Source organism: Camponotus floridanus, unplaced genomic scaffold (genome assembly GCF_003227725.1).
Source record: "Camponotus floridanus strain SB8 unplaced genomic scaffold, Cflo_v7.5 scaffold66, whole genome shotgun sequence".
NCBI classification, from domain to species: domain Eukaryota; kingdom Metazoa; phylum Arthropoda; class Insecta; order Hymenoptera; family Formicidae; genus Camponotus; species Camponotus floridanus.
Window position 1 is genome coordinate 887,435 of NW_020229834.1, and position 23,090 is coordinate 910,524.

The window sequence follows — 23,090 nt, forward strand, 5'->3', positions numbered from 1 at the left end:
ATTTACCATTTCTCTTCAACACTTATTGCAACATTGTAATCTTTCAATTTGTTTCTAAATTGTTTCCAATAAATTATATTTTATTCTTAGATTATAAATATTAAAAACTATATATTAGTAACAGTCATTTAATAACTGTTATTAATATCTGTTGTTAATATCATAATTTCTAGATTAATATCACAAAAATATGTATGCATCATCACGATACATAATAATACATTTCCACAAAGCCCTGAGATACTTTTTTATTACAAAGCTATTTATTATGATTATAGCAATTATCCATAAAAGCACATTTGCATAATACATAGGTGTCAATCATATTTGTGATTCAAAAACTCAATTGAAAAAAAAATTAATATATTTGTTTCCCTCGAGTCAACATGCAATATTACTAATATATATGTGTATGTGTATGTATATATATGTATATATATATATATGTATATATATGTATATATATGTATGTATGTATGTATGATGTTGATTTATTACAGATCCTTGAAATACACCTATATTGTGCAAGGTTGGGTTAATAAATAAACAGCTGCAACGTATCTCGTTCTTTTAATGCTATAAAATATAAATAAGCAATAATATAACGGAGTATAAAAATATTAATCGAAATATCGTAATGTATATATCGAAATCCTTTACATCCATCTATTATCAGTTGTTCATGATTTGCATATAAATGTCACAAGATGTCCGCGGATGTGTGATCTTATCAACTATCGATCTCGAATTTAATGTGAAAAGAAATCTTAAATCGATACAATGAATGTATATTACATTACATGTATATTACATATTTATACATAAGAAAATATGATACACATACATACGACAGTAAAGTATGCACAATAATACGAGTTGTAGTCTTACAGCAATAGTCGCACGATGTTCGTAATAAACTGTAAGTGAAACATTGTTATTGTAATTTCGCTGCTTCCTTCACTTTCCAACGAATTAACTCCATGCAAGCGACGGCATCTTCTTTACTGTCATGACCACCAACTAAAATACAAATTATTATTAGATCTTATTATATATATTCTCTCCCTTTTAAACACTTTTCTTTCCTTTTAGATATAAAAGATTGCACCTACTGTCATTTTGTATCAGTTTTCTGAGATATTCAGAACAGAGATTTTTCAATGCCCGTTTTTGTGGATATCCATTTTTATGCGGAAACATAATGCTGGTATCCACAACGGTATCATGAAGTAGCCTCAAAGCTTTAAAATCGCTTTCAAGGCTATGACCCACCAGAATTGTTTTGTCCGAAAACATTGTAAGAAGTGTAGCTTGTACATCTAATATAGTCGTCGTCACGTTTTTCATATCTTCTTCTGTAATCCCTGAGAATCTATCATAACATAAAAAATTAGTTGTCACACATATCAAAATTGATATTTTTAAACAATATATATAAATGTATATTTAATCAATTTTAGATTTTATTATCATTTACCTTGTGTTATAATCAATTATCGGATTTTGTGGTTTGACTAACGTTTCATATATTACGTTACAATCTTCATCAATCACTGTCACTCTTGTCAATTCTAAACCATGTGTAGTATAACACATTTCACAATCAAGTGCGAAAACACCTTGTTCGTCCATAGAAACATCTTTGTTTGTATGGATACAAAATGCAAGAAATTAATATATAGTACACTGCACTTGGATATATAAGAAAAATATAAGAAATTAAAAATATCTTACCTTTTGATAAAGTTCTAACATAACCACGAAGATTTTCATAATCTGTGTAATCCCATACGTGTGTCTTTGCATCACAGCAACCAGTAGCTGATCCATATTGCTGACAACAACTATACTTGCCTTCACCTTTAATTGTAAACTTCCTTCCCCAGTGATATATACAATTTTGTTGCTGTACAGCAAAGCCCTGTTTATCTACCATGTATGCTTGGCCACATCGACTACACATTCTTTCATTAGGCACTTTTGACAAAACAGTTTGGTTCCGCACATTAGTTACATACACCTTTGCTCGCCCCTGTAAAGTGTAGGACATATTTTATTATAGATAAAACGCTATTTTGAAGAGGTTGTAATTGTACAATATATTATTTCTTCTTTTATCATTTCATTCTTAGTTCGAATAAATTGCACTAATTCTTTTATCTATTTTATTATTTAAGATTTTTTTCTTTTTTACCTTTGTACCATCTGGATGCCTACGTGGAAATCCATTATCTCTGAGCTGCTGCTCTGTCATGATCCATCTCTTGAGCATATTGTAGAGTGCAGGTCCTTTAAAATCTACCACACTCTTTTTACTCTTGACTATGCTCCAAGAGCCCTTTGATTTGCCAGCAAGCATGGCTTCGTGAGATACCATACCACAGTTTGATCCAACGGACTTTTCATTCGATTTATTTTGATCGACTTCTTTCCTCAGTCTATGAGCCGCCAGCATACACGAATTTTTATATACAGCGAGCGCCTTACATTTTTCGTGACATGCGAATTCCTCTTTAACGGCGCGTTGCGCTGCATCCTCACTGTTCGTATAAATTTGCACGCATATATCGTGCATCATATTAATATAATACTGTCGAACATTTAAGGGAAACTTCTGAGTAGCGACTTGAAGCGGTTCTGGACGTATTAGTTGAGGTACCTGTATACAAATAGAATTTTAATGAATATGTAATGTATATGGACATTATATTTATATAATTAAATTATATTGGAATACTTAACAGTTTTTAATTAAATACTTACTATTTGCGGAATGTGAGCGACGCGTACACTGCCCTTTGTAGTTTGCGCTATTGTTTTGTTATTTATTTCTTTGTTCTCGCAATTTCCTGCTGTCACTACTACCTTTTTCTTTTCCATTGCAAGAGATTGTGCATATGGAACATGAGCGATTCTAATACGACCTATAATATACATTATAAAACATTAATAAAAAAAATATTTATTCAAAAATAAAATATAAAACTATAATTTAATTGCTATGTTATTTTTAACTTGCCATTCACATTCGATTGGAGATCGCTATTGCTTGTTGATGAGACGGTCTCGATATGCTCTTTATGTAAATTACTTGAAGATTGAACTGCTGACGTAGATGTAACTTGAGTTTTCATATCAGTTGTCGCCCTCTCTGCGGCCTTTCGAGTCGCTGCTTCTCTCATCAAACGCCATCGTTCGTACATTTTCTGTTGTGGTGTTATGAGTTTTTTTGGTGGCTGACTAGGACCTAAGTGTCTAGTGACACTTGTAGCTGCTGAAGGATGTGCGACTCTTTTCTTACCAATTTCTTCCACGTCTTCGGTTTCTTCTTTTAAAGATTTTTTAACTGATACTAATTTTGGATGATCAGAGGCTTGATATTCCTTAAAAATAAATAAATGTAAATATGAAGTTCATCTAATGCACTAAGTAAAAACAATTAAATTACATTTTTTATTAATATAGAATTTTTTATTTTTATCATATAAATTTTATTTTTATTTTAATTAATTAAAATGCAAATTCAAAATACTACAAAAAATAATAAAAAAAAGATGAATGTGTTGAACAGATTGCATATTGAATAGATTCTGAAGGAGAGATTATTTTTAATATCATAAATATATAAATATATAATATACAGGGTGAATCATAATGGTTGTATCAACCTTTTACCATACACGAATGCAAAAGATATCTCTTTTTACGCGGCAGATAAATGTTTCACAATAATAAGAAATCGCGTTATTAGAAAAAAAAATGCGATGTAGAAAGAAAAATATGTACATAAAAGAGTTAAATATATTAGAAAAGTATGCATAGAATATGTATATTATTTGATTCACAGTATTTAACTCGCTTGTACATTACTGCAGACACGGTCGATCCAAGCAGCTGTCATCTAGGAATCATTCAATTGATTACAATTGCAGACGCTAATTGATCTCTATTGGTAAAAGGTTGGTACAACCGTTATGATTCACTCTGTATAAGTGTAATATGTAAATATTTATATAAAAATTTACCTGAAATATTCTTAGGCATTCTTCTTGTACATCATGATCAGAATCTGATAATTCTAAAATTTCTTCGTCCATGTTTTCCAAATTTTCCCCGTCCATAAAAGAATTAATACTATCTGCAGAACTATCAGATGAATTCCTTTCGCTACTATTTTCTTTATGTTTGCTAGATTTTTTAGAAGAATCATTATATCTTCGACTCGATTCCAAATGATGCTTTCTATCGCTTCTGCTAGATGTATGTTTATTCGATATAGAATTCGATGAATTTGTTCTTGATTTATGTTTATCATGTCGGCTAGATTTATGATTGTTTCGATCTCTCTTTGGAGAAGTATGCCTATGTCTTCGCGAATCGGAATGTTCTCTACTTCGATGCGAAGAGTCTTTATTATCACGATTGGTTTTTTTCTTATCTTTATCTTTACTAGAGGAAGGACGATGCCTATCCCTGGAATCTGATTCATGTCGAGATTTTTCTTTGTTTCTCCTCCTAGAACTATGATGGTCCTCTCTATCTCTTTTCTTGCTTTTACTATGACTTCCGTGTCTTTCTTTCTCCTTATCAGTACTCTCTTTTGTACTTTCCTCTTTTCTCTGTGATAATTTACTTGTGTCAGTTTTATGTTTAGACCTATCACTACTTTTTGTATCACCCGTTTTAATATCATAGTGATTATTATGAATTTTTTTATCTTTATTGCTTGTTTGTTTATCTATAGTTTGTTTATCTATATCAGCTCTTGCATGTTGCAAATTTTCCTTCTCTTTTTCATTCACATCCTCTATTTGCTCAGCTTTTTTAATGTTTGCATTATATTCATTATTAGATATGTCTTCTACAGATTCATCATCAGAAAATTTAGGTTCAATATCTAAAGAATAATCTTGAGAGTCCTCACTGGCTGATGTTTTAGCTTGTTCTAATGTATTAGAAGCAGTGTGATCAGCAGTAAGAAGCTCATCTATCATATCAAATTCTGACTCAAATTGATTCAAAGTAGCATGATTTAATTGTTGAACCGTTTTTAATGGCGCCTTAACATTTTTAGGAACATATTCCTCCCGCCTTTTCTTAGATTTTGGATGGTATATTTCCTTAAATTTAGACTGATAATCATTTGAGTTGCTGTCATCATACGAATTTGATGAGGATGAATCTGATTTAATTGTTGGTATATAACTCTGTACAGTATCTTGATCGATTGAATTGACTATTGCAGTAGGTTTATATGTAATTTCAGATGATTGAGAGCTGCTAGATTCCTGTTCCTGAATATTTAACCATGGTTTAATCCTATCTGGCGAGAATTTACGCTTCACAGCCACTCTACTTTCCCTGGTTGGCATATACGAAACCACAGGTATGTGTCGCTTTTTCAATTCCGCTATCGGGGTTGGATTATAAACACATGCAACTGGCTTTGTAATGGGCGTGGGAATTGCAATGTGTTTTCCTACTATATTTGATGTAGCACTGCATAAAGGAGCAGCAGAACCAGAGCCTAGGGTTGGTTTGAGTCCTTCCACTACTTGAGAGACAATGTTCTGTGAAACTTTCTCTGTATCTGTGACTTCCTGATCCGCAAGTACCTTTTTTACAGCTTCTGTTACTAAATGTTGTAGCATATCAGGATTCGAAGCTATGACATCGGCAGATTTGTCCTCCTGTGCTTGCCCCGCCGCCTGGGCCTCCACCACCCCAGCCATTCCTGCTGTGCTTCCCGCATCTTCTATATAAATTACACATTAGCTTTTATTCATTTACAATTATTATTTGATAAAACAATTTATAATTCATCAAAATATTAGTATCTTTAATTTTTTGTACAATAAGTTTATATATATTTAACAAATTTTCATTATTAAGAATCAGATTTTAAATTTCCAAGTATATAAAATTTGACTCTCAGATATATAAAACAATATATAAAATGTAAAAATGTAAAAATATAATATTGAATAGAGATATGTTTTTATTAAAACATGATACGTCACATGATATACATGATGTACATGTACATGATGTACAATGTACATAACATGATGCGTCAGAGAAAACATCAGTTTCTCAATCATGTTTGTTAATACTATAGACAAAGGAAATGGACAAAGGATCTATCAACCCAACCGAGATCTTAACAATTACAATTCGACAGCTTTCTACGTTGAACAATTTCATTCAATTAGGACAAAAAACAACTTGCGGAATATGTTTTACAAACAAATTAAATAGCTTAAGCTACGTCGCGTGCGCTGAAGAGGATCCTGAAGTCGCACGTTCTTACCTCGTCTAGCATGTTTGAAATGGCAATAGGGTCGATCGCACGATCCGCTGTCATAAAACGGGCAATTTATCGTTTTAAAATAACCGGTGGAGGGCAACATAACTGGTTCATCGCATTCCGCGCTTCGGAGAGGCCATTCCTCGCGGATGCGTGTGTGTCGTCGCCCTTGCGTTACGTGCGCCGCGTTTACGAGATTATCGCACGCTAGTCGAATCGTCGTGCAGTGTCAACGATTCAAGACATGACATACTCGTCAATCGTCGTCGTGCGTCAGAAGAAGAGATCGATGCGACGAATGAATGAATCCGGCAATTTCGTTCGAGTCTAAAGTTAATATAAGAGGTTACGTTACGCCGTCGTTCGGCTCGCAAATGCGACACCTGACACCATCGCGCGACGCACGCATCAGCGCCCTGCACGTGCGCCCCTTTAAACGATGTCCCGGCATACGAGCGGCATATCCGACAATATGCGTTTAGGCGCATTCGATACTTGATTTTTATACTTATAATCTGTATTCGAATATTGTGATAAATCTAGAGTTATACCGCTGACATTGTTGCGTCAAATTAAGACAGATATAGCGTAATCATATTTATTAAAATTTTGAATAAAAAAATAAAAAACGCTAAAGGATACAATCAAATATATTTTTAATAAACTTTATTTAATATAATGGTAGAATCTTTACGTGATCTTCAATACAAAAAATGAAATGAAATGTATGGAAATTGATAAATGATAAAATAATATAGATTAGAAAAATAAAAAAAATTATTTTAACATTAGAAAAATATCAGGGCGAAAAATTTCTCGTCTACGTCTCTTCAGGGGGGTAAAGAGGGTTTTTATAGAATTTCTCAAAAATGAGAATCTATATATCTTGGTAAATACACCAAGTAAAATATATGCATATGCCTTGTTCTCGTTTGTTCCATTTTCGCGTACATTCATTTTCGTACATTTTTGTTTACAATTAAAGTATTTTTAGGCATTATCATCCTATGGCATTATCACGTTATGGTTCGGATACGCCAGTTTTCTTATCTTGTTGTTTGATACATAACGAGCATAATTTCTTTCAATTTTAGTTTATATGTAATAAACCTTGTTTATTGGTGTGTTTAAATATAAATATACATACATACGTATGTACATACATACACACATACACGTACATATATACATATACAGGATATCCCAGTTATCTTCCGTCATCTTTCAAAGACAGATTCCTGGGATCATTTAAAGACGATTTTTCCTCAACGAAAATGTCGAGACACTAATTTTCGAATTATAAGTGATTGGAAATAAGAGGTTTTTCATAAACTAAGCTTTGTAGAAATAAAATATTAACAAAACCACATTCTTTGATTAATTTTAAATAGAGTTTACTTTAGTTGAGTTTTAATTTAAGACTTAATTGCAAACATATATGATGACAAAAATCGGAAATATGCAAAAAACATTTATATAGTTTTGAAATAAATTATCTTCAAAATATTTGTATTTGTACATAAGATTAAATTCGACATCCATAAAAACATAAATCCATATCTATGTATACATAAATCTTATATCAAGTATCTACATATCTTATTTTTCGGAACATATTATACGAAAAGTGTAAAAGGCCATAGCAGACAGTTGAGTTCTGTCTGTTGAACAGTTTAATTATAAAACTGCGAAGTAATAAAATTTTCTGGATATTTCGGTAAGATCATCATATCTATATATAATATTTTTCTAAATAAGTCGAATTGGTTCAATATACATGAATTTTATATTTAATAAATTCTAAATGTTTTATAAATTCTTACTTTATAAATTCTTTCTGATTATATATCTTTGTTTGTAAATTGTGAAAGTAAATCATTTAATATTGCAAATTATATTAAATAATATATTTAAAAATAATATATTTAAAAAAATATATGGTATATTAAAAATTTTCCATAAAAATTAAAAGATTTTAAGAAGAATGTAATATAATGATGTTTGATGTTTGTTTTTTTTATAGAAATAAATCCTATAAACATAATTTTATAGGATTTTTATAGGAATAAATAACCTATAAACATAATTTTATAGAATTTTTCTAGGAATAAGTATAGAGAGAGATTAAGTTAAAAAAAATTATTATTGCTGCATAGTAATTATAATTAATATGTTTAATAAGTATTCTTGACACATTATTTTATATTTTTAAGCGTAATTGAAATTTTTATAAATTGAAATTTTAATAAATTTAATCTTTAATATTCTCATAAGATCTTTGCGTAATTATATAAAACTCATGCATATACATATTTTTACATACAATCAGATAGCCAAGCTTGATATGACATATTCAACAAACAAATATATCGCATGTACAGGGTGGCCCATTTTAATTTCCTCAGCCAAATATTTCGGAAAATAATGAAAAATCAAAAAAATGTTTCAGACAAAAGTTGTATGGTTACTCAATAAAAAATATTTTATTATAGTGTTTTGGAAAGCTCTCGAGATAAGCTATAAGAATATGTAATGAGAAAATGTAGGTTCTATTTAAGAAATTGAAGGTGACCTTCATGTGACCTTCAAATAACTCTTCAAGGTCAAACCAATGGTACCATCTTATGTCCCCCTAGAAACCATACAACTTTTGTCTGAAACATTTTTTTGATTTTTCATTATTTTCCGAAATATTTGGCTGGGGAAATTAAAATGGGGCACCCTGTATTATTATATATTTGCAGTATACTTGCTGACATCGAGATAGAATACGTTACGAATGCAGCTATATGTCTGCTTCTATATGCAAATAATTAACGAAGCAAATGGTCTGCAATATTGATATATTACGTTGTCTACAACATGTCAGCAATATGTTGACACGTTGCAATTAATTTGTTGTTATTAGCACATGAATTCATGTGAGTTCCACGTAACAGATATAATGCTGTCTCACCTTGTCTCTAGTTTCTTAAAATTAGTTGCTTCAATAATTATTGGCAATATGACAGCAACCTCATTGCATTTGGCTATCTGGGCACATACACATATAAATACAAATAATATTTTTCATTTAATTTATTCGACAAATTGATAATTATATTACATTTATATAAAAATTGTTAATAATTTTTTGACAAATTAAAGATTCATGCAAGGAAATTGGGGAATGTACATGGATCAACCTATACTGCCACATATCTTAACTAACATGGCTTATTTGACCCTTTGTTTGGCATCGCTGGTAATATTTATCGGTCTGTTTTACATATACGCCAAATACAAGCTATCTTACTGGAGCAGACGTGGTGTCAAAACTCCTCCAATGAATTTATTTTTCGGCAATTTTAAAGACTGTATTACTTTAAAGAAGGCACCGGGTGAGGTGCTACGCGAGATTTACAATAGTGCTGATCCGGATGACCCTTACATCGGCTTTTATATCTTCCACAAGCCTATGCTGCTTCTGCGAAACCACGATCTGATCAAACAGATGCTGATTACAGACTTTGATGTCTTCCCGAATCGACGTTTCGGTGCATGTAATCAGAGAGATCCGATAGGCCTGGACAGTATTTTATCTATGAAACAGCCTAGATGGAGATATCTGAGAAGCAAATTGAGTTCACCCTTGACGGGACAGAAGTTGAAGAATATGTTACCACTGATGGAGGAATGTGGGAAGCCTATGTTGAAATTCATCGAGAAATTACAAGAGGACACGTTTGGCCACCATAAATGCGAAATAAAAGATTTCAGCAGTTGTTACACCAATGATGTCTTAGCTTCTATCGCGTTCGGCATCAATACAAATTCATTTGATGAAGAGGAGAATGCTTTCTGGAAAAACGGTAGGATATTGTTGTACTTTTGTCTGGCATGTAGAAAATAATGATCAAAGAATCACTTGCAAACATCTGACAGATATTTATCATGTCTTATTATTTATCATTTGCATAAGAAATCAATGGTTCTTTATTCATCAATACAAAAATAGTACAAAAATAAATAAAATCAAAGCAACGCGAAAGCAAAAATAGATATAGATTATCGATAAATTAGATAGATTAATCGAAAAAATTTAATTTAAATATAGTCGAGAGATTTAGATTAGTCAAAAGAGTTTATTTATGTCGCATATTATCACAGTTATCACGAATAAATTTATGTCGCATATTATCACATTTGACTCACATGTACAAAAGTTTTATATAACTAATAATTCACACGTTTTACGAAATAACAATCTATTATAATTATCATATTCATTACCTTTTTTTCATAGAGATTAGTAATTATTAATATAATAGATTGCAGTAATCTATATAAGACATGTGATAAAATAATAACAAAATTGTCTTATTTCATTAATGTAAAATTATGCATATATATGTGTAGAGAAATTAAAACATATTATTTAATATTTGCAGGTTCAAAGGTCTTCAGGGGCTTTATGAGTGGCATAACGTTTATTATTCTCTTCTTCATTCCTGCATGGGGTCCCTTAGTCAAGCCTTTTATTCAAGGACCCGCAAATTATTTTCGCGAAGTATTTTGGGATTCTATGAACACTAGAGAAAAAATAGGATTTAAAAGAGGAGACGTTATAGATTCTTTATTATCGCTTAAGAATGGAGAACAAAATCCTATTTACAGTAAGGATCGTTCGAATCGTAAAATTTAAATAATATACAATTCTTTTTTCATATATATAATAACAATAACACACATGCACGCACACATATATGTATATGTATGTATATATGTATATCCATATATTTTATAAATTCTGAAAAAAAATAATAAATGCATTAATATTAATATAATAATATTAATCTATATTTATCTATAGAATTTGAAGGCGATAATTTGGTGGCGCAGTCGAGCAGTTTGTATATTGCTGGAATTGACACATCTTCGACTACAATCGCTTTCGCTCTACACAATTTGTCGCGTAATCCGGAGCATCAAACTACTTTATATAATGAGATACAAACACATGTGTTAGGGAAAAAATTGACCATAGATTTAATTAATGAAATGTCTTTCTTAGATTGTGTCGTAAATGAATCACTGAGGCTACATCCTCCTCTACCTGTTATCGATAGAATAGCTACAAGAGATTACAAGGTGATGCTGCATAATATTATAAATAACTGAATTATATATATTATCATTTCCCTAACAATTATATATATTTTTACATTCACAGCTTCCAGGTTTTGAGTTAATAATCGAGAAGGATGTTTCAGTATACGTCTCTGTAAATGCGATAAATCAAGATTCTAAGTATTTTCTTAATCCGCATGATTTTATACCATCAAGAATAAAGACAGAACAGAAGAAATTTTGTGACTCTTTGGCATTTGGTATCGGACCACGAACGTGTGTAGGTCAGTTATATAAAATCTGAAAAAATATGTTGCGTGATTAATAATAGATGTAATTTGTATAATACTTCTTTCTTTCTTTATACAAACAGACATATAATTTATATAATTATATCTGTCTTAAATTTTCAGGACAGAGATTTGGTATATTACTTGTAAAAGTAGCGTTAATTATGATTCTTTCGAATTACATCGTTTGCTACGACAAGAATGAAAAACCTATTTTAAAAGATAAAAACGAAATTCACGTATTCGCATATGCAGCTGACGGCCTATATTTGCAATTCAAGAAACGTCAACAATAATGTGTGCAATTCTTTCTTTCTGTTTTTCTCTCTCTTCAGCAAATATATAGATATATTTTTATATGAGTCTATTTCTAGTGGACACAACAAGATTTATAATTTGTAGAAATATATATATTGTAGAAATATAGTATTTGTAGAAAACTACCCCTCTTTATATTTTTCTAAATTTCTTAATTAATACTATTTTTTATCAAAGTTACTAAAAAATTTTAATTTATGTTGTTTATATTTATTTATTTCTAAGGTAAGTATTTTTTATTAAAGACAATTAAAAATACTTACAAGGAGAACACCAGAATTGGCCCCCTCCGATTTGGCTGAATTTTATATATATTATAGTTCAACCCTCCCACTAAATCGTGGTAAAAGGATACGATGCGCCTCTCAAGCATTCGCGAGAAAAACGCGTTCAAAGATTTCTATGTTGGTAATGTACCGAACGGTTAGTGTTGTTTGACGAGCAGCGGCGTGGTGTGTATCCTTTTACCATGATTTAGTGGGAGGGCTGAACTATAATATATATAAAATTCAGCCAAATCGGAGGGGGCCAATTCTGGTGTTCTCCTTGTTAGAAACAAATAAATATAAGCAACATAAATTAATAAATATTCTAGTAACTTAACTTTTATTAATAACTTTTATTAATTTAATATTGTGAGAGAGAGAGAGAAAGATTTATATATATAACAATTTATATATATAAATTTTATTAACTTCAACTTTACATTAGTCAAGAAGCGGGACTTGGTTTACAATATTTTCTTGTCTTCATTCATACATACATACATACATACTTCTCTTTCTCACTTTACTCTATCTCGTACACTTATATATGTATCCTACAGTCTAATTACCTTATGTAATCACAGTCTATATTCCAGACTTTTTTAATAAAAAAAAACTGTAACTTTAAACTACAATATTTTCTTATCTTCATTCATATATACTTCACTTCCTCATTTACTTTCTATCTTGTATACTTATATATGTATCCTACAGTCTAATTATCTTATCTAATCACTTATATGCTTATATGCTAGACTTTGTCAACAAAAAGACTTTAACTTTATGCTTTAACTTTCTACTATTCTTCTAACTATAACTTTCTAAAATTCCTTTAAACTTTAAGCTTTAAACTTTAAACTTTAAATGTTAAACTTTAACTTTTTCCTCCTCCAAAATATACTTAATTCTTTTTTCCTTTTTTCTTTTTCTCCTTCATTTTCTTTCCCTTTTCTTTCCAGAATTTCCCTTTTTACATCATCTAAAATTTCATTCCTTATTCTCTTTACCCTACTCTTCTCCGTAATTCTTAATTTATCAAACCACCCTTTTGTTATTTCACACTCTCTAACAAAATGATTCAAATTATCCCTCCCCTTATCACAGAATACACATTTCCTATACTTTTCTTCTAGCCCATATTTATTCTCCTCCTCCATGTTTCCACATTCTTGCTAAAACTATAATACCTTTACTTAATATCCCGTTTATCTACAAAATCTTTTTTCAAATATTTTGGTACTCTCCCTTTCGCAACTATCTCACCATATTCTTTAATGTATTTCGCTTCTCTAATTCTACCATTCTCTATTTGCCTTTGTACATCTCTTTCTCTTTCTGTAATAATCCTTTTAAAATTACCTTCCTCTTCTATTTTACCTTCTACTGCTAAAATACCCCAATCATTCCTATTATAATATCTTTCTCTCTCTTTACTATACTGATTTACCCAATTATTCCTTTTTTTCTCTTCCCAACATATTCTTACCCATCTATATTCCTCCATTTTTTTTATCTTTTCTTCATATCTTCTTGCTCTTAGATCCCACCTTATTTTTAATTTATCAATCCCTAATTTCCTTGTTACTATGTACTTTTGTGTGCAAAAATCTAATTTAAATAGCTATCTCACATAATCCAGCATAACTTTTCCAATTCTTTTTTCTCTTCCTTTACCCCATATCTCTATCCCGTATGTCATTACACTTTCTATTAAATAACTAAACAGTCTCCATCTCCTACTAAAATCCTTTTTACAAATTCTTTCTCCTAATCCCCAGATCTTGTTTGCTGCTAATCTACATTTCCTCGCTAATTCTTTAATATGCTCTTTATATCTCCCGTTCCTATTGAAAGTAAATCCTAAATACTTGAAGTTCTGCACGTCCTCTATCATCTCTTTACCCCATTTCCATTTTTCCATCTTTTCTTTCTTTTTCCTATTAAATACCAAAATCTTTGTTTTTTCCGCATTAAATTTTAAATCTCTGTCTTTACAGAAAATAGCCATCATTTCTAATAACGCTTCTCTATTTTTTGCTAACAAAACCATATCATAACGATTTATATAAATTTTAATCATAAACACATTTTATATATATTTTATATATGTTTTATATATGTTATTTGCGAAATAAATATATATTTATGTCACAATTTGTAACATAAATTTGTTGAAAATAATTTGTAATTGTTCTTAAGATGAGCATATGTTATACCCAGTGAGAAATGTTGGTCGAATCTACATCAATTCGATGTCGAATTGATGTCGATTCGATCAACATTTCTCACTGGATAATAGATAAATTTACTTAGAAAATTATTTTTTTAAAAAAAGTTAAAAGTTTATACACTTGTTTAAAACAAGTTATAGAATAAATAGCTTGAAACATGAGTTAAAATCAAAAGATATTAGTCAGAAAATAATTTTCAAAATAATAATTAACCACGATAAAACCGTCAATATTAACATCCGCTGTATGCCGTAAGCCATATTGAAACACACTCATTAATGCATTCTTACGCTGCATTGATATATAATTTAAGAAATTGCGCATTTATCAAGTCACATTGGGGCCGAGATTATCTCCTACTGCACATGCACTGCACATGCTTATTGACTATTCTGTCGTATGTTCTGTGTTATAGCAAAATTTTAAAAAACGGAAGAGATAAGCAATAATATTGATAAGTTATATTCGATTTACTTGGCTGCGTTCAGAAATCCTATCCGTTGGGTAGAGTAGAGTTGAGCAGGGTAAAATATACTCAAGTAAGCTTTACTCAGAGTAACATCTAGTCATGCGACTTTACGAACATATAGTGTAAGTATGGCGGAGCATATAGTTCGGCGAAATTTAATATTGTATATTGCACTCACATGCAATTATAAATTATTGCAAATATTAAGAAATACTGTAATAGAAATTGAAAATGAAAGTAATTATGACAATTTAGAAGAAATGTTTTTAAGTACAAATATTATATATTTATTATAATTTATAAAAAATAATAATTTAATATTTTGGAATATTATCAAATATTTAGAACAATTTTCATAATTAATTGATAAATATAATCTAACCTAATGTTTAAGTCATCAGGAAAATGATATTTACAATATTTATTTATCGGATTTATCAGTTAATAAAATAATATTATCTTGAATAATACATTTCTCATTATCTAAACGATAAAGAATGTGACGTCTCGCAAATGGCTTAATAAGATATACCATGGTGGTCTTTCGAGTAGGCCAGATTCTTAGTCAAGATCATTTGTTTTGTATTTAGCGCTAAAATAGTGGGGTTACTTTGTAACTCCTGAAAATTCTAAAGTTAAAAAATTAACCTTAGGGTATACTCTGACGTTTTTACCTGACATTTCCGAACGCAACTAGTGTGTCTTGTCTTACCCGGGTTAGTTTCTAAACGATAACGAATAACTTTTTAACTTGGGGTAGAATTTCTGAACGCAGTCCTTAGTATATATATTTATAAACAAGAAGGAATTCCTCTTTCATTTCAAGTTGCGAAGCTTTGGTGAAAGGATACAAAACACTGTTTTTATTTATCGGATCAGAGCAAAAGGTAAATAGTTGCCTATAATTTATTCGATCACTGAGAAAAATATCCAGCAGTTTTAATCAGAAAAAAATGTTCGAACACTTTATCCGATCGATTTTGAACGGATCTTGGACTATCCAATACAATAATGGATGTTTTTATCCGATGAAATGTAATTTCCGACGAAATATGAACGGATAATGAGCCGCGATTTATTTATCCTTCAAATTAATATACAATATGATCGGACATTGCACTTAATTGGATAAAAACAGAGTATTTTATCCGATCAAGCTGAATATCCGATCTAATATACTATTTCTGATTAAAATAAATCCGATGAAATACAATTTATTCGTTCAGAATGTATCTGATAGTTGTATGAGACATGCATGAGACCGAGTTCTATAAAGCGCATGTACGCGCACGCATCTATAGTATCCGTTACGTATACTGTAAATAAATGCGCACATATCCGCTTTACAGAGATCAGACACTTAAACTTTATTCTCTCATGTCTCGTCGAAGCAACATGTCGTACAGTGTAATACAATATTACTTGTGAACAGCGTATATTTGTAAATAGTGTAAGTGTCGAAAGTTCTATTTTGTTAACGATTTTTGTTTTTTTTCATAATTATTGAAATTTTTTAATTAAAGAAAATCTCCGAAGACACACATATTCGCCGATTTTCTATTAATATTAATATTAATATATTCTATTAATATTAGTATTCTATTAATATTAATTAATATCTCAATAACACTGAAAAAAGAATTTAGTAGTAAACACTAGAATTTAATAACAATTACTAAATGATTTGGGCAAATAGTTCTAATTAAATGTGTGGTAACAATTACAAAAAAAAATTAATTGAGTAAATAAAATATTTAATTTAGACTATTTAAATTTAATTCATTCAATTACAAATTTGATTCGTTTAACAAAACTTTAATAACTGCAATCAAATTTTAGTAGCAGAAAATAATATATTTAATAAGTATTATCAAATATTTGGTAATTTTAACTAAATCATGATAACGAGAAATTAAAAAATTAAAATTAAAATTAATTAAAATCAAATTTTTTTATTATTATTTTTTTATTTATAATTTATACTTGCATATTGCACTTTACATTTTAAATAGGTAATGGACGGATTATTTTTGTTTATTTGCCGGATATTTACTTATCTGACTTATAAAATCAATTTAATATCTGAAACTCTTGTATTGAGAAATCAGAAATTAAATTGAGCAATATATTTTTAATCTTATATTTGTTACTCTTTGCAAACTTTATATAATTCTCATATTTAAACTTAAATACGAAAAAGATAGCGCATTTCACGTCGAGCATAGCGATGAACGAACAAATTAATATATCCTTGCGTGCTTGCGCGAAACTTTACACGACTATCTTACCAAAATTTGTTAATAATTACCAATTATTTTATCAACATGTTGACCTAACGAAATCATTTAATAATAGTTATCAAATATCTAATAATCTTAAATTGAATGATTTAGTAATATTTACAATAATTTAATACATATTTAATAACAATCATCAAAGATTTTATGATAAGTATTAAATATTTAATAATTATTACTAAATTGTTTAATTGATTCAATTGCAAACAAAATTTGTTTGCAACTAGACCAATTGAAGATTTAATAATTATTATAAAATATGGTAATATTTATCAAATATTCAATTAAAATTCACAATTAAATATATTTGATAATTATTACCAATCAGTTTTTTCAGTGAACTTGAATAAATAATTATATGGATTTTTCTGTTCAACTCTATATTATCAGCTCATGAACGTTATGGTGCTAATTATCAGTAATTTGAGCAAATTTGTTGAAAATATTTATTAATATTTAATAGGAAAATTCCGACCAAGAATTAGATCTATTGATTGGATATGATATAATGGGACTATCCGCTCAAAAAATAACAAACGGATATTTTAGATCGGATATTTTCTAATCGAAACTTTCTGATCGGGTATCTTTGATTGGTTATTTCGGCCTTCATTGGTATTTTCTTCCGATTAAAGAAACCGATAATATCCGTTTGTTACTTTTTGAGCGGATTTTCAATTTTCACCAGATATTTTTTTCAGTGATACAATAATCATTCATGTAAAATATACTCTGGAACACTGAATGATATGTTTGCGAAAATTTAACTATATTACAATATTTTGCATTAAAATAGACAATTTCCCGTTATATTTTCTATAGATGATTTGTGTTGTATTATATCTGTCAATCTTGAAAACTTATTTGATGCACACAAAACTACGTGAAGTGTTAGTTTTATACAAGCCGATGCGATAAAGAAAAGTTACTTGCATAAATATATAAGAATTAAAAAGAAATTCATAAGAATGTCTTTTGTGTAAATTTGATTAAAACATTATCTTGCTTAATATTTTTGATGTCTCAAAATACCTTTATGTTCTTCTCTTAAGTTACATTCGAGCAAATATAAAAATTCATGAGTGTGTTTTAATCCTTAGATTGAAATAATTTTTCGAAATAATTTTTTAATCTGTGTTTTTTTTTATCATAGTCACAATAGTAACAAGATTTAACCTAACTTAACAAGAGATAAGTGTGTTTTTTTAATAAAAAGTTTCACATTAAAACTTTCCATCGCATCTCTATCTACTGCAAATATAAGAGTATGGAGCAAAAATAAAAAAAACTCTTTCATTTATTATATAATAAAGAGTCAAACTATTGATTAAATCTATTAGAAATTTTAATTCAGATCAAGTTATTGACAATAAAATTTAATAATCTAAGATAATAATATTTTAATAAGATATTCTAAATGGATGAATCGCATTTGCTACGCAGAATTTTACACAAACTATAGTTTGCTATGCAGAATCTTGCACAAGATACAATCTTATGATAAATTATTGATAAATCATTGATATTAATTAATCATTGATATTTGTTTTCTATTTTAATTATTCGATTATAAAATAAATCTTTTTTTGTCAGGAGATCAAACTTTAAATTGTGCAAAACAGTGCAAAACTACACCGATTCACTAATATCATAATATAAATCGATCGATATGAGCTTGATCTACTGCACGACAATATTATTAATAATATCTATCAGTCTCTTCTACATATATGCCAAATACAAGCTATCTTATTGGAAAAGACGTGGTGTCAAAACTCCTCCGACGCACCTTCTCTTTGGTAATTTTAAAGATCTTCTCACCTTGCGAAAACCGGCAGGTGAAGTAATGCGCGAGATCTATAACAGCGCCGATCCGAATGATCCCTACATCGGCTTCTACATCTTTCATAAGCCAATGTTGCTCTTGCGAAATCATGATCTAATCAAACAAGTGATGATTACTGATTTTGAGATTTTTCCAAATCGACGGTTTGGTTCAACGAAGCAAAAGGATTCGATTGGCCTAGATAGTATCTTATCTATTAAACAGCCTAGATGGAAATATTTACGAAGCAAATTAACCCCGTTCTTGACTGGACAGAAGCTAAAAAATATGTTGCCACTGATAGAGGAATGCGGAAAGTCTATGTTGAAATTTATCGAAAACTTATTGACAAACAAATTTGTAGATAATAATTGTGAAATGAAAGATTTGAGTAGCCGTTATGTAAGCGACGTTATTGCCTCCGTCGCATTTGGTATCAACACAGATTCATTTAATGAAACACAAAATACTCTCTGGAAAAATGGTAAAATTTTATGCTTATTTATACAGGGTGAGTTTTAATACTTGTGTCAATCTTTTTATCATACGGGAGATACCGACTGCATAATAAATTAATCGGTACATAAATGTCAATTATTTGGATCGATCCTATCTAAAGTCCGAATATAATATGTATAATAGTAATAATAATAATAATAAATATGTAGCTTTAATAATAATAATAATAATAATAATAATAAATCCATACTATATAATTTCAGCTTTTAATTTGCTTTAATTGTACATTTAATTGATACAACCATTAAAACTCACCTTGTATATATCTTACATCTATTGTAGCTAATTAAGAATTGAAAGCAATTGATAAATAATAAATATAGGGAAAAAGTTCATTATTAAAAATATATGGAAAATCGAATAAATTCAATTTGAATAATAAAGTTGTTGAGAAATTATTATCTGTTTCTTGCATGGAAGAAAAGTACTATAGATAAAAGAAAATAACATCTAAATATCAATACAAATATACAGAGGATACATAAAAGATATATTGAAAAAAAATTCAGAAACCTTCTAAGCATTTAAAAAATTTTGTATTTTTATTTATTCTAAAAACATTACATTTGTATAAATTCTTCAAGTTTGTTGTATAAATTCTTCTAGCAATTTATAGTCATTTATATAAGATTAAGATAATTTGATTATTTCATCAAAATTAAGCATTAATATGATGGAGAGTTTCTTTCTAGCCTAGTGTAGCAGTGTAAGAAATTATGACACGTAAAATGTTATATTATTTATACATTATATACTTTTTCATTATATGTATATACATATATATAAGATTATGTAAATTACACTATACAAATTAATGTGTTACATATTCAGGTATGAAGATCTTCCAGGGTATTAAAGGTGTTATATCATTTACTATCAGCTTTTTCATTCCCGAATGGTGTTTTTTAATGGAACCATTTACTAAGGAACCTGCAAAGTACTTTCGCGAAATTTTCTGGGATTCTATAAATACGAGGGAAAAAATAGGATTCAAGAGAGGAGATTTGATGGATTTTATGTTGACACTCAAGAATGGAGAACAGAATCCTATTTATAGTAAAGATTATTTATCTCAAATAAGTAAAAAAAATTTCATATGTAAAAATGATTCAAATGATACAAATTTAATAAAAAGTAAAAGAAAGCTAAGAACCAAAGACGTAATAGTAATAATATATTAATAAAAACCCTGTAAAATTATTCCACTTACATACAATAAGAAACGCAAAAATATATGTTTAAAATATACTCTCAACGACATTTCGATTGCAATAATATGATTACATTAACATAATATTATTGTAATATTATATTTTTCTTGTTTGACTTTGAAAAGGACCTAAAGCAGAGTCGAAACGTTGTCGACACACTTTAAATATAAGCACACTTTAAATATATATTTTTGCGCTTCTTATTGTATATAAGTATAATAATTTTACAAGATTTTTATCAATATATTATTACTATTACGCACCATTACTTGCGCCATTGGTTTCTAATCTTTTTTTACTTCTTATTAGATTATTTTTCTCGTTAAATAATGTGAGCATTAATAATTAGCATATAAAACATAATATACATATATAAAATGTAACGATATATTAATACTATAATACTATAAAATTCATAAAATACTATATAATTCTTTATTAAAAAAGAAAAACAAGATAGAGAGAGAGAGAGAAATAAGAGATTTTTATTAAAAGTTTATATTATTCAATGATATCTTTTACAGAATTTGAGGGCGATAATTTAGTGGCACAACTAGCCAGTTTATATATAGCTGGATTCGAAGCAACCTCGAATGTAATTGCATTCACTCTATATCATTTAGCGTGTCATCCGGAGCATCAAGTTACTTTGTACAACGAGATACAAACACATCTAACAGAAAAACAATTAACGGTGGATCTAATCAATAAAATGTCTTTTTTGGATTGTATTATATCTGAATCATTAAGATTACATCCTCCTTTACCTATCGTCGACCGAACAGCTATAAAAGATTACGAGGTGATCAGCATAATTTTATAAATAACTGAATAAGCTCTTTCGTGTTATATGTTTCTTAATTACAATAGTATTCTCATTTTTTTAGTTACCAGGCACTGGATTAATTATCGAAAAGGATATCTCGATCTATATCTCCATAAACGCAACGATTCAAGATCCTGAATATTTTCTCAATTCAAACGATTTCATTCCATCAAGAACAGTAGAAGACAAAAAGTTTTACGATTCTTTGGTATTTGGCATCGGACCCCGATCGTGTATAGGTCAGATATAAAAAATTATCAGAAAAATATTGAAAAAATATGCCATAATATATTTTTATTTTCATATCTTATATTTCATATATATTAAATGCATACACAAGTTTGCATGATGCAACATATTTTAAATTTTCAGGACAAAGATTGGCCATATTAATTATGAAAGTAGCGTTAATCAGAATTGTTTCGAATTACACTCTCAATTATGAAAAGGATAAAAAGATTACCTTAAATGATGCCATTCACGTATTCACGTATGCAGCTGGTGGTCTTTATGTAAGATTTAAAAAACATTCGCATGAATAGGAAAAGCGGATTAGAATGCGCTTTTAATTAAACATTTTATTATTATTAGATATAAATATCACGAAATGTATAATTTTTATAATGTTTATAATTACTTAAAAATTTAAAAGGCTAGAGAATTTTGACTATAAAAGATTTAATAATAATAAAACTATAAAATTTATTGCGTGTTTAATAAAATTGACCATCACATGACTTGTATGATAATATATTGTATGATAATATATAATAATATGTTATCATTGAACTGATTTTTCTTCAAGCACTGCGGCGATCGATCGTGAATTGCAATTAATACAATTTACGTCACGATTAAATAATATTATAGATATAATCATTGTAAAAAATACAAGTGATTCAGCAGCAGTCGCTCTTGACATGTTTTCTCTCTCTCTCTCTCTCTCTCTCTCTTTCTCTTATATATTACTAAAATATATATTATCATTTAATATGTATTTTAGTAGTGTATATAGAAGAGAGAAAGAGAGAGAGAAAACATGTCAAGAACGAATGCTGCTGAATCATTTGTATTTTATACAATAATTATACCCATAACATTATTTAATCGCGATGTATTGGTACGTTGCATTGGTGATAATTCATCAATAATTTATTATTCAATTTTATTGATCAATTTTTTTTATTCATCAATAATTTATTATTCAATTCTATTGAACATAATTCATCGATAATTTATCAATTTTATTATTCCATTTAAAAGAAACCACATTTCCCTTTCAATCATTCTTTTTAAAGGTTTTGCTGGAAAAGACCATTACTTTTCGACCATGAAATATATAAGTCGCGGTTAACATCTTTTTTTATGTATCTTGCGAAGAATACTATCTCGACTAACATTTATTGAAATGTGAATTTATTC

The 23,090-nt window shown here is 29.0% G+C and overlaps 3 protein-coding genes across 4 annotated transcripts; 2 read left to right on the forward strand and 1 right to left on the reverse strand.

Annotated features, from left to right (window-relative positions):
* Positions 1–553: 553 nt before the first annotated feature.
* On the reverse strand, positions 554–6,712 carry LOC105250441 (RNA exonuclease 1 homolog). The gene is made up of 9 exons (XM_011256542.3): positions 6,311–6,712; positions 4,026–5,755; positions 3,020–3,383; positions 2,764–2,924; positions 2,195–2,659; positions 1,735–2,032; positions 1,478–1,640; positions 1,113–1,372; positions 554–1,020 (listed from the first exon to the last, which is right to left on the reverse strand). Exons 1-9 carry the CDS (start codon positions 6,408–6,410, stop codon positions 935–937), a joined length of 3,627 nt encoding a protein of 1,208 aa, XP_011254844.1. The 5' UTR covers positions 6,411–6,712; the 3' UTR covers positions 554–934.
* A 1,226-nt stretch (positions 6,713–7,938) lies between these two features.
* On the forward strand, positions 7,939–12,149 carry LOC105250442 (cytochrome P450 6k1). The gene is made up of 6 exons (XM_011256543.3): positions 7,939–8,024; positions 9,455–10,158; positions 10,738–10,962; positions 11,160–11,437; positions 11,520–11,700; positions 11,830–12,149. The coding sequence occupies exons 2-6, from the start codon at positions 9,459–9,461 to the stop codon at positions 12,000–12,002; spliced, it is 1,557 nt and encodes a 518-aa protein (XP_011254845.1). The 5' UTR covers positions 7,939–8,024; positions 9,455–9,458; the 3' UTR covers positions 12,003–12,149.
* Positions 12,150–15,039: 2,890 nt separating this feature from the next.
* Positions 15,040–22,279, forward strand: LOC105256056 (cytochrome P450 6k1). Of its 2 annotated transcripts, XM_025413431.1 has the most exons (7): positions 15,040–15,112; positions 15,817–15,877; positions 18,881–19,596; positions 20,463–20,687; positions 21,367–21,644; positions 21,730–21,907; positions 22,041–22,279. In XM_025413431.1, exons 3-7 carry the CDS (start codon positions 18,957–18,959, stop codon positions 22,208–22,210), a joined length of 1,491 nt encoding a protein of 496 aa, XP_025269216.1. In that variant the 5' UTR covers positions 15,040–15,112; positions 15,817–15,877; positions 18,881–18,956; the 3' UTR covers positions 22,211–22,279. The 2 variants fall into 2 exon arrangements, with proteins under 2 accessions (XP_025269216.1, XP_025269215.1); XM_025413430.1 differs by lacking the exons at positions 15,040–15,112; positions 15,817–15,877 and adding an exon at positions 16,337–16,440.
* Positions 22,280–23,090: the final 811 nt, after the last annotated feature.

Coding starts and splice junctions, on each gene's coding strand:
- LOC105250441 (XM_011256542.3), bottom strand. CDS start 6,410: ATGTTGCCCTCCACCGGTTATTTTAAAACGATAAATTGCCCGTTTTAT. Junction 2,660..2,763: donor TCGCTCACATTCCGCAAATA/GTAAGTATTTAA, acceptor ATTTGTATACAG/GTACCTCAACTAATACGTCC. Junction 1,641..1,734: donor TGTTAGAACTTTATCAAAAG/GTAAGATATTTT, acceptor ATACAAACAAAG/ATGTTTCTATGGACGAACAA.
- LOC105250442 (XM_011256543.3), top strand. CDS start 9,459: ATGCAAGGAAATTGGGGAATGTACATGGATCAACCTATACTGCCACAT. Junction 10,159..10,737: donor GAATGCTTTCTGGAAAAACG/GTAGGATATTGT, acceptor TAATATTTGCAG/GTTCAAAGGTCTTCAGGGGC. Junction 10,963..11,159: donor AGAACAAAATCCTATTTACA/GTAAGGATCGTT, acceptor ATTTATCTATAG/AATTTGAAGGCGATAATTTG.
- LOC105256056 (XM_025413431.1), top strand. CDS start 18,957: ATGAGCTTGATCTACTGCACGACAATATTATTAATAATATCTATCAGT. Junction 20,688..21,366: donor AGAACAGAATCCTATTTATA/GTAAAGATTATT, acceptor TATCTTTTACAG/AATTTGAGGGCGATAATTTA. Junction 21,908..22,040: donor CGGACCCCGATCGTGTATAG/GTCAGATATAAA, acceptor TTAAATTTTCAG/GACAAAGATTGGCCATATTA.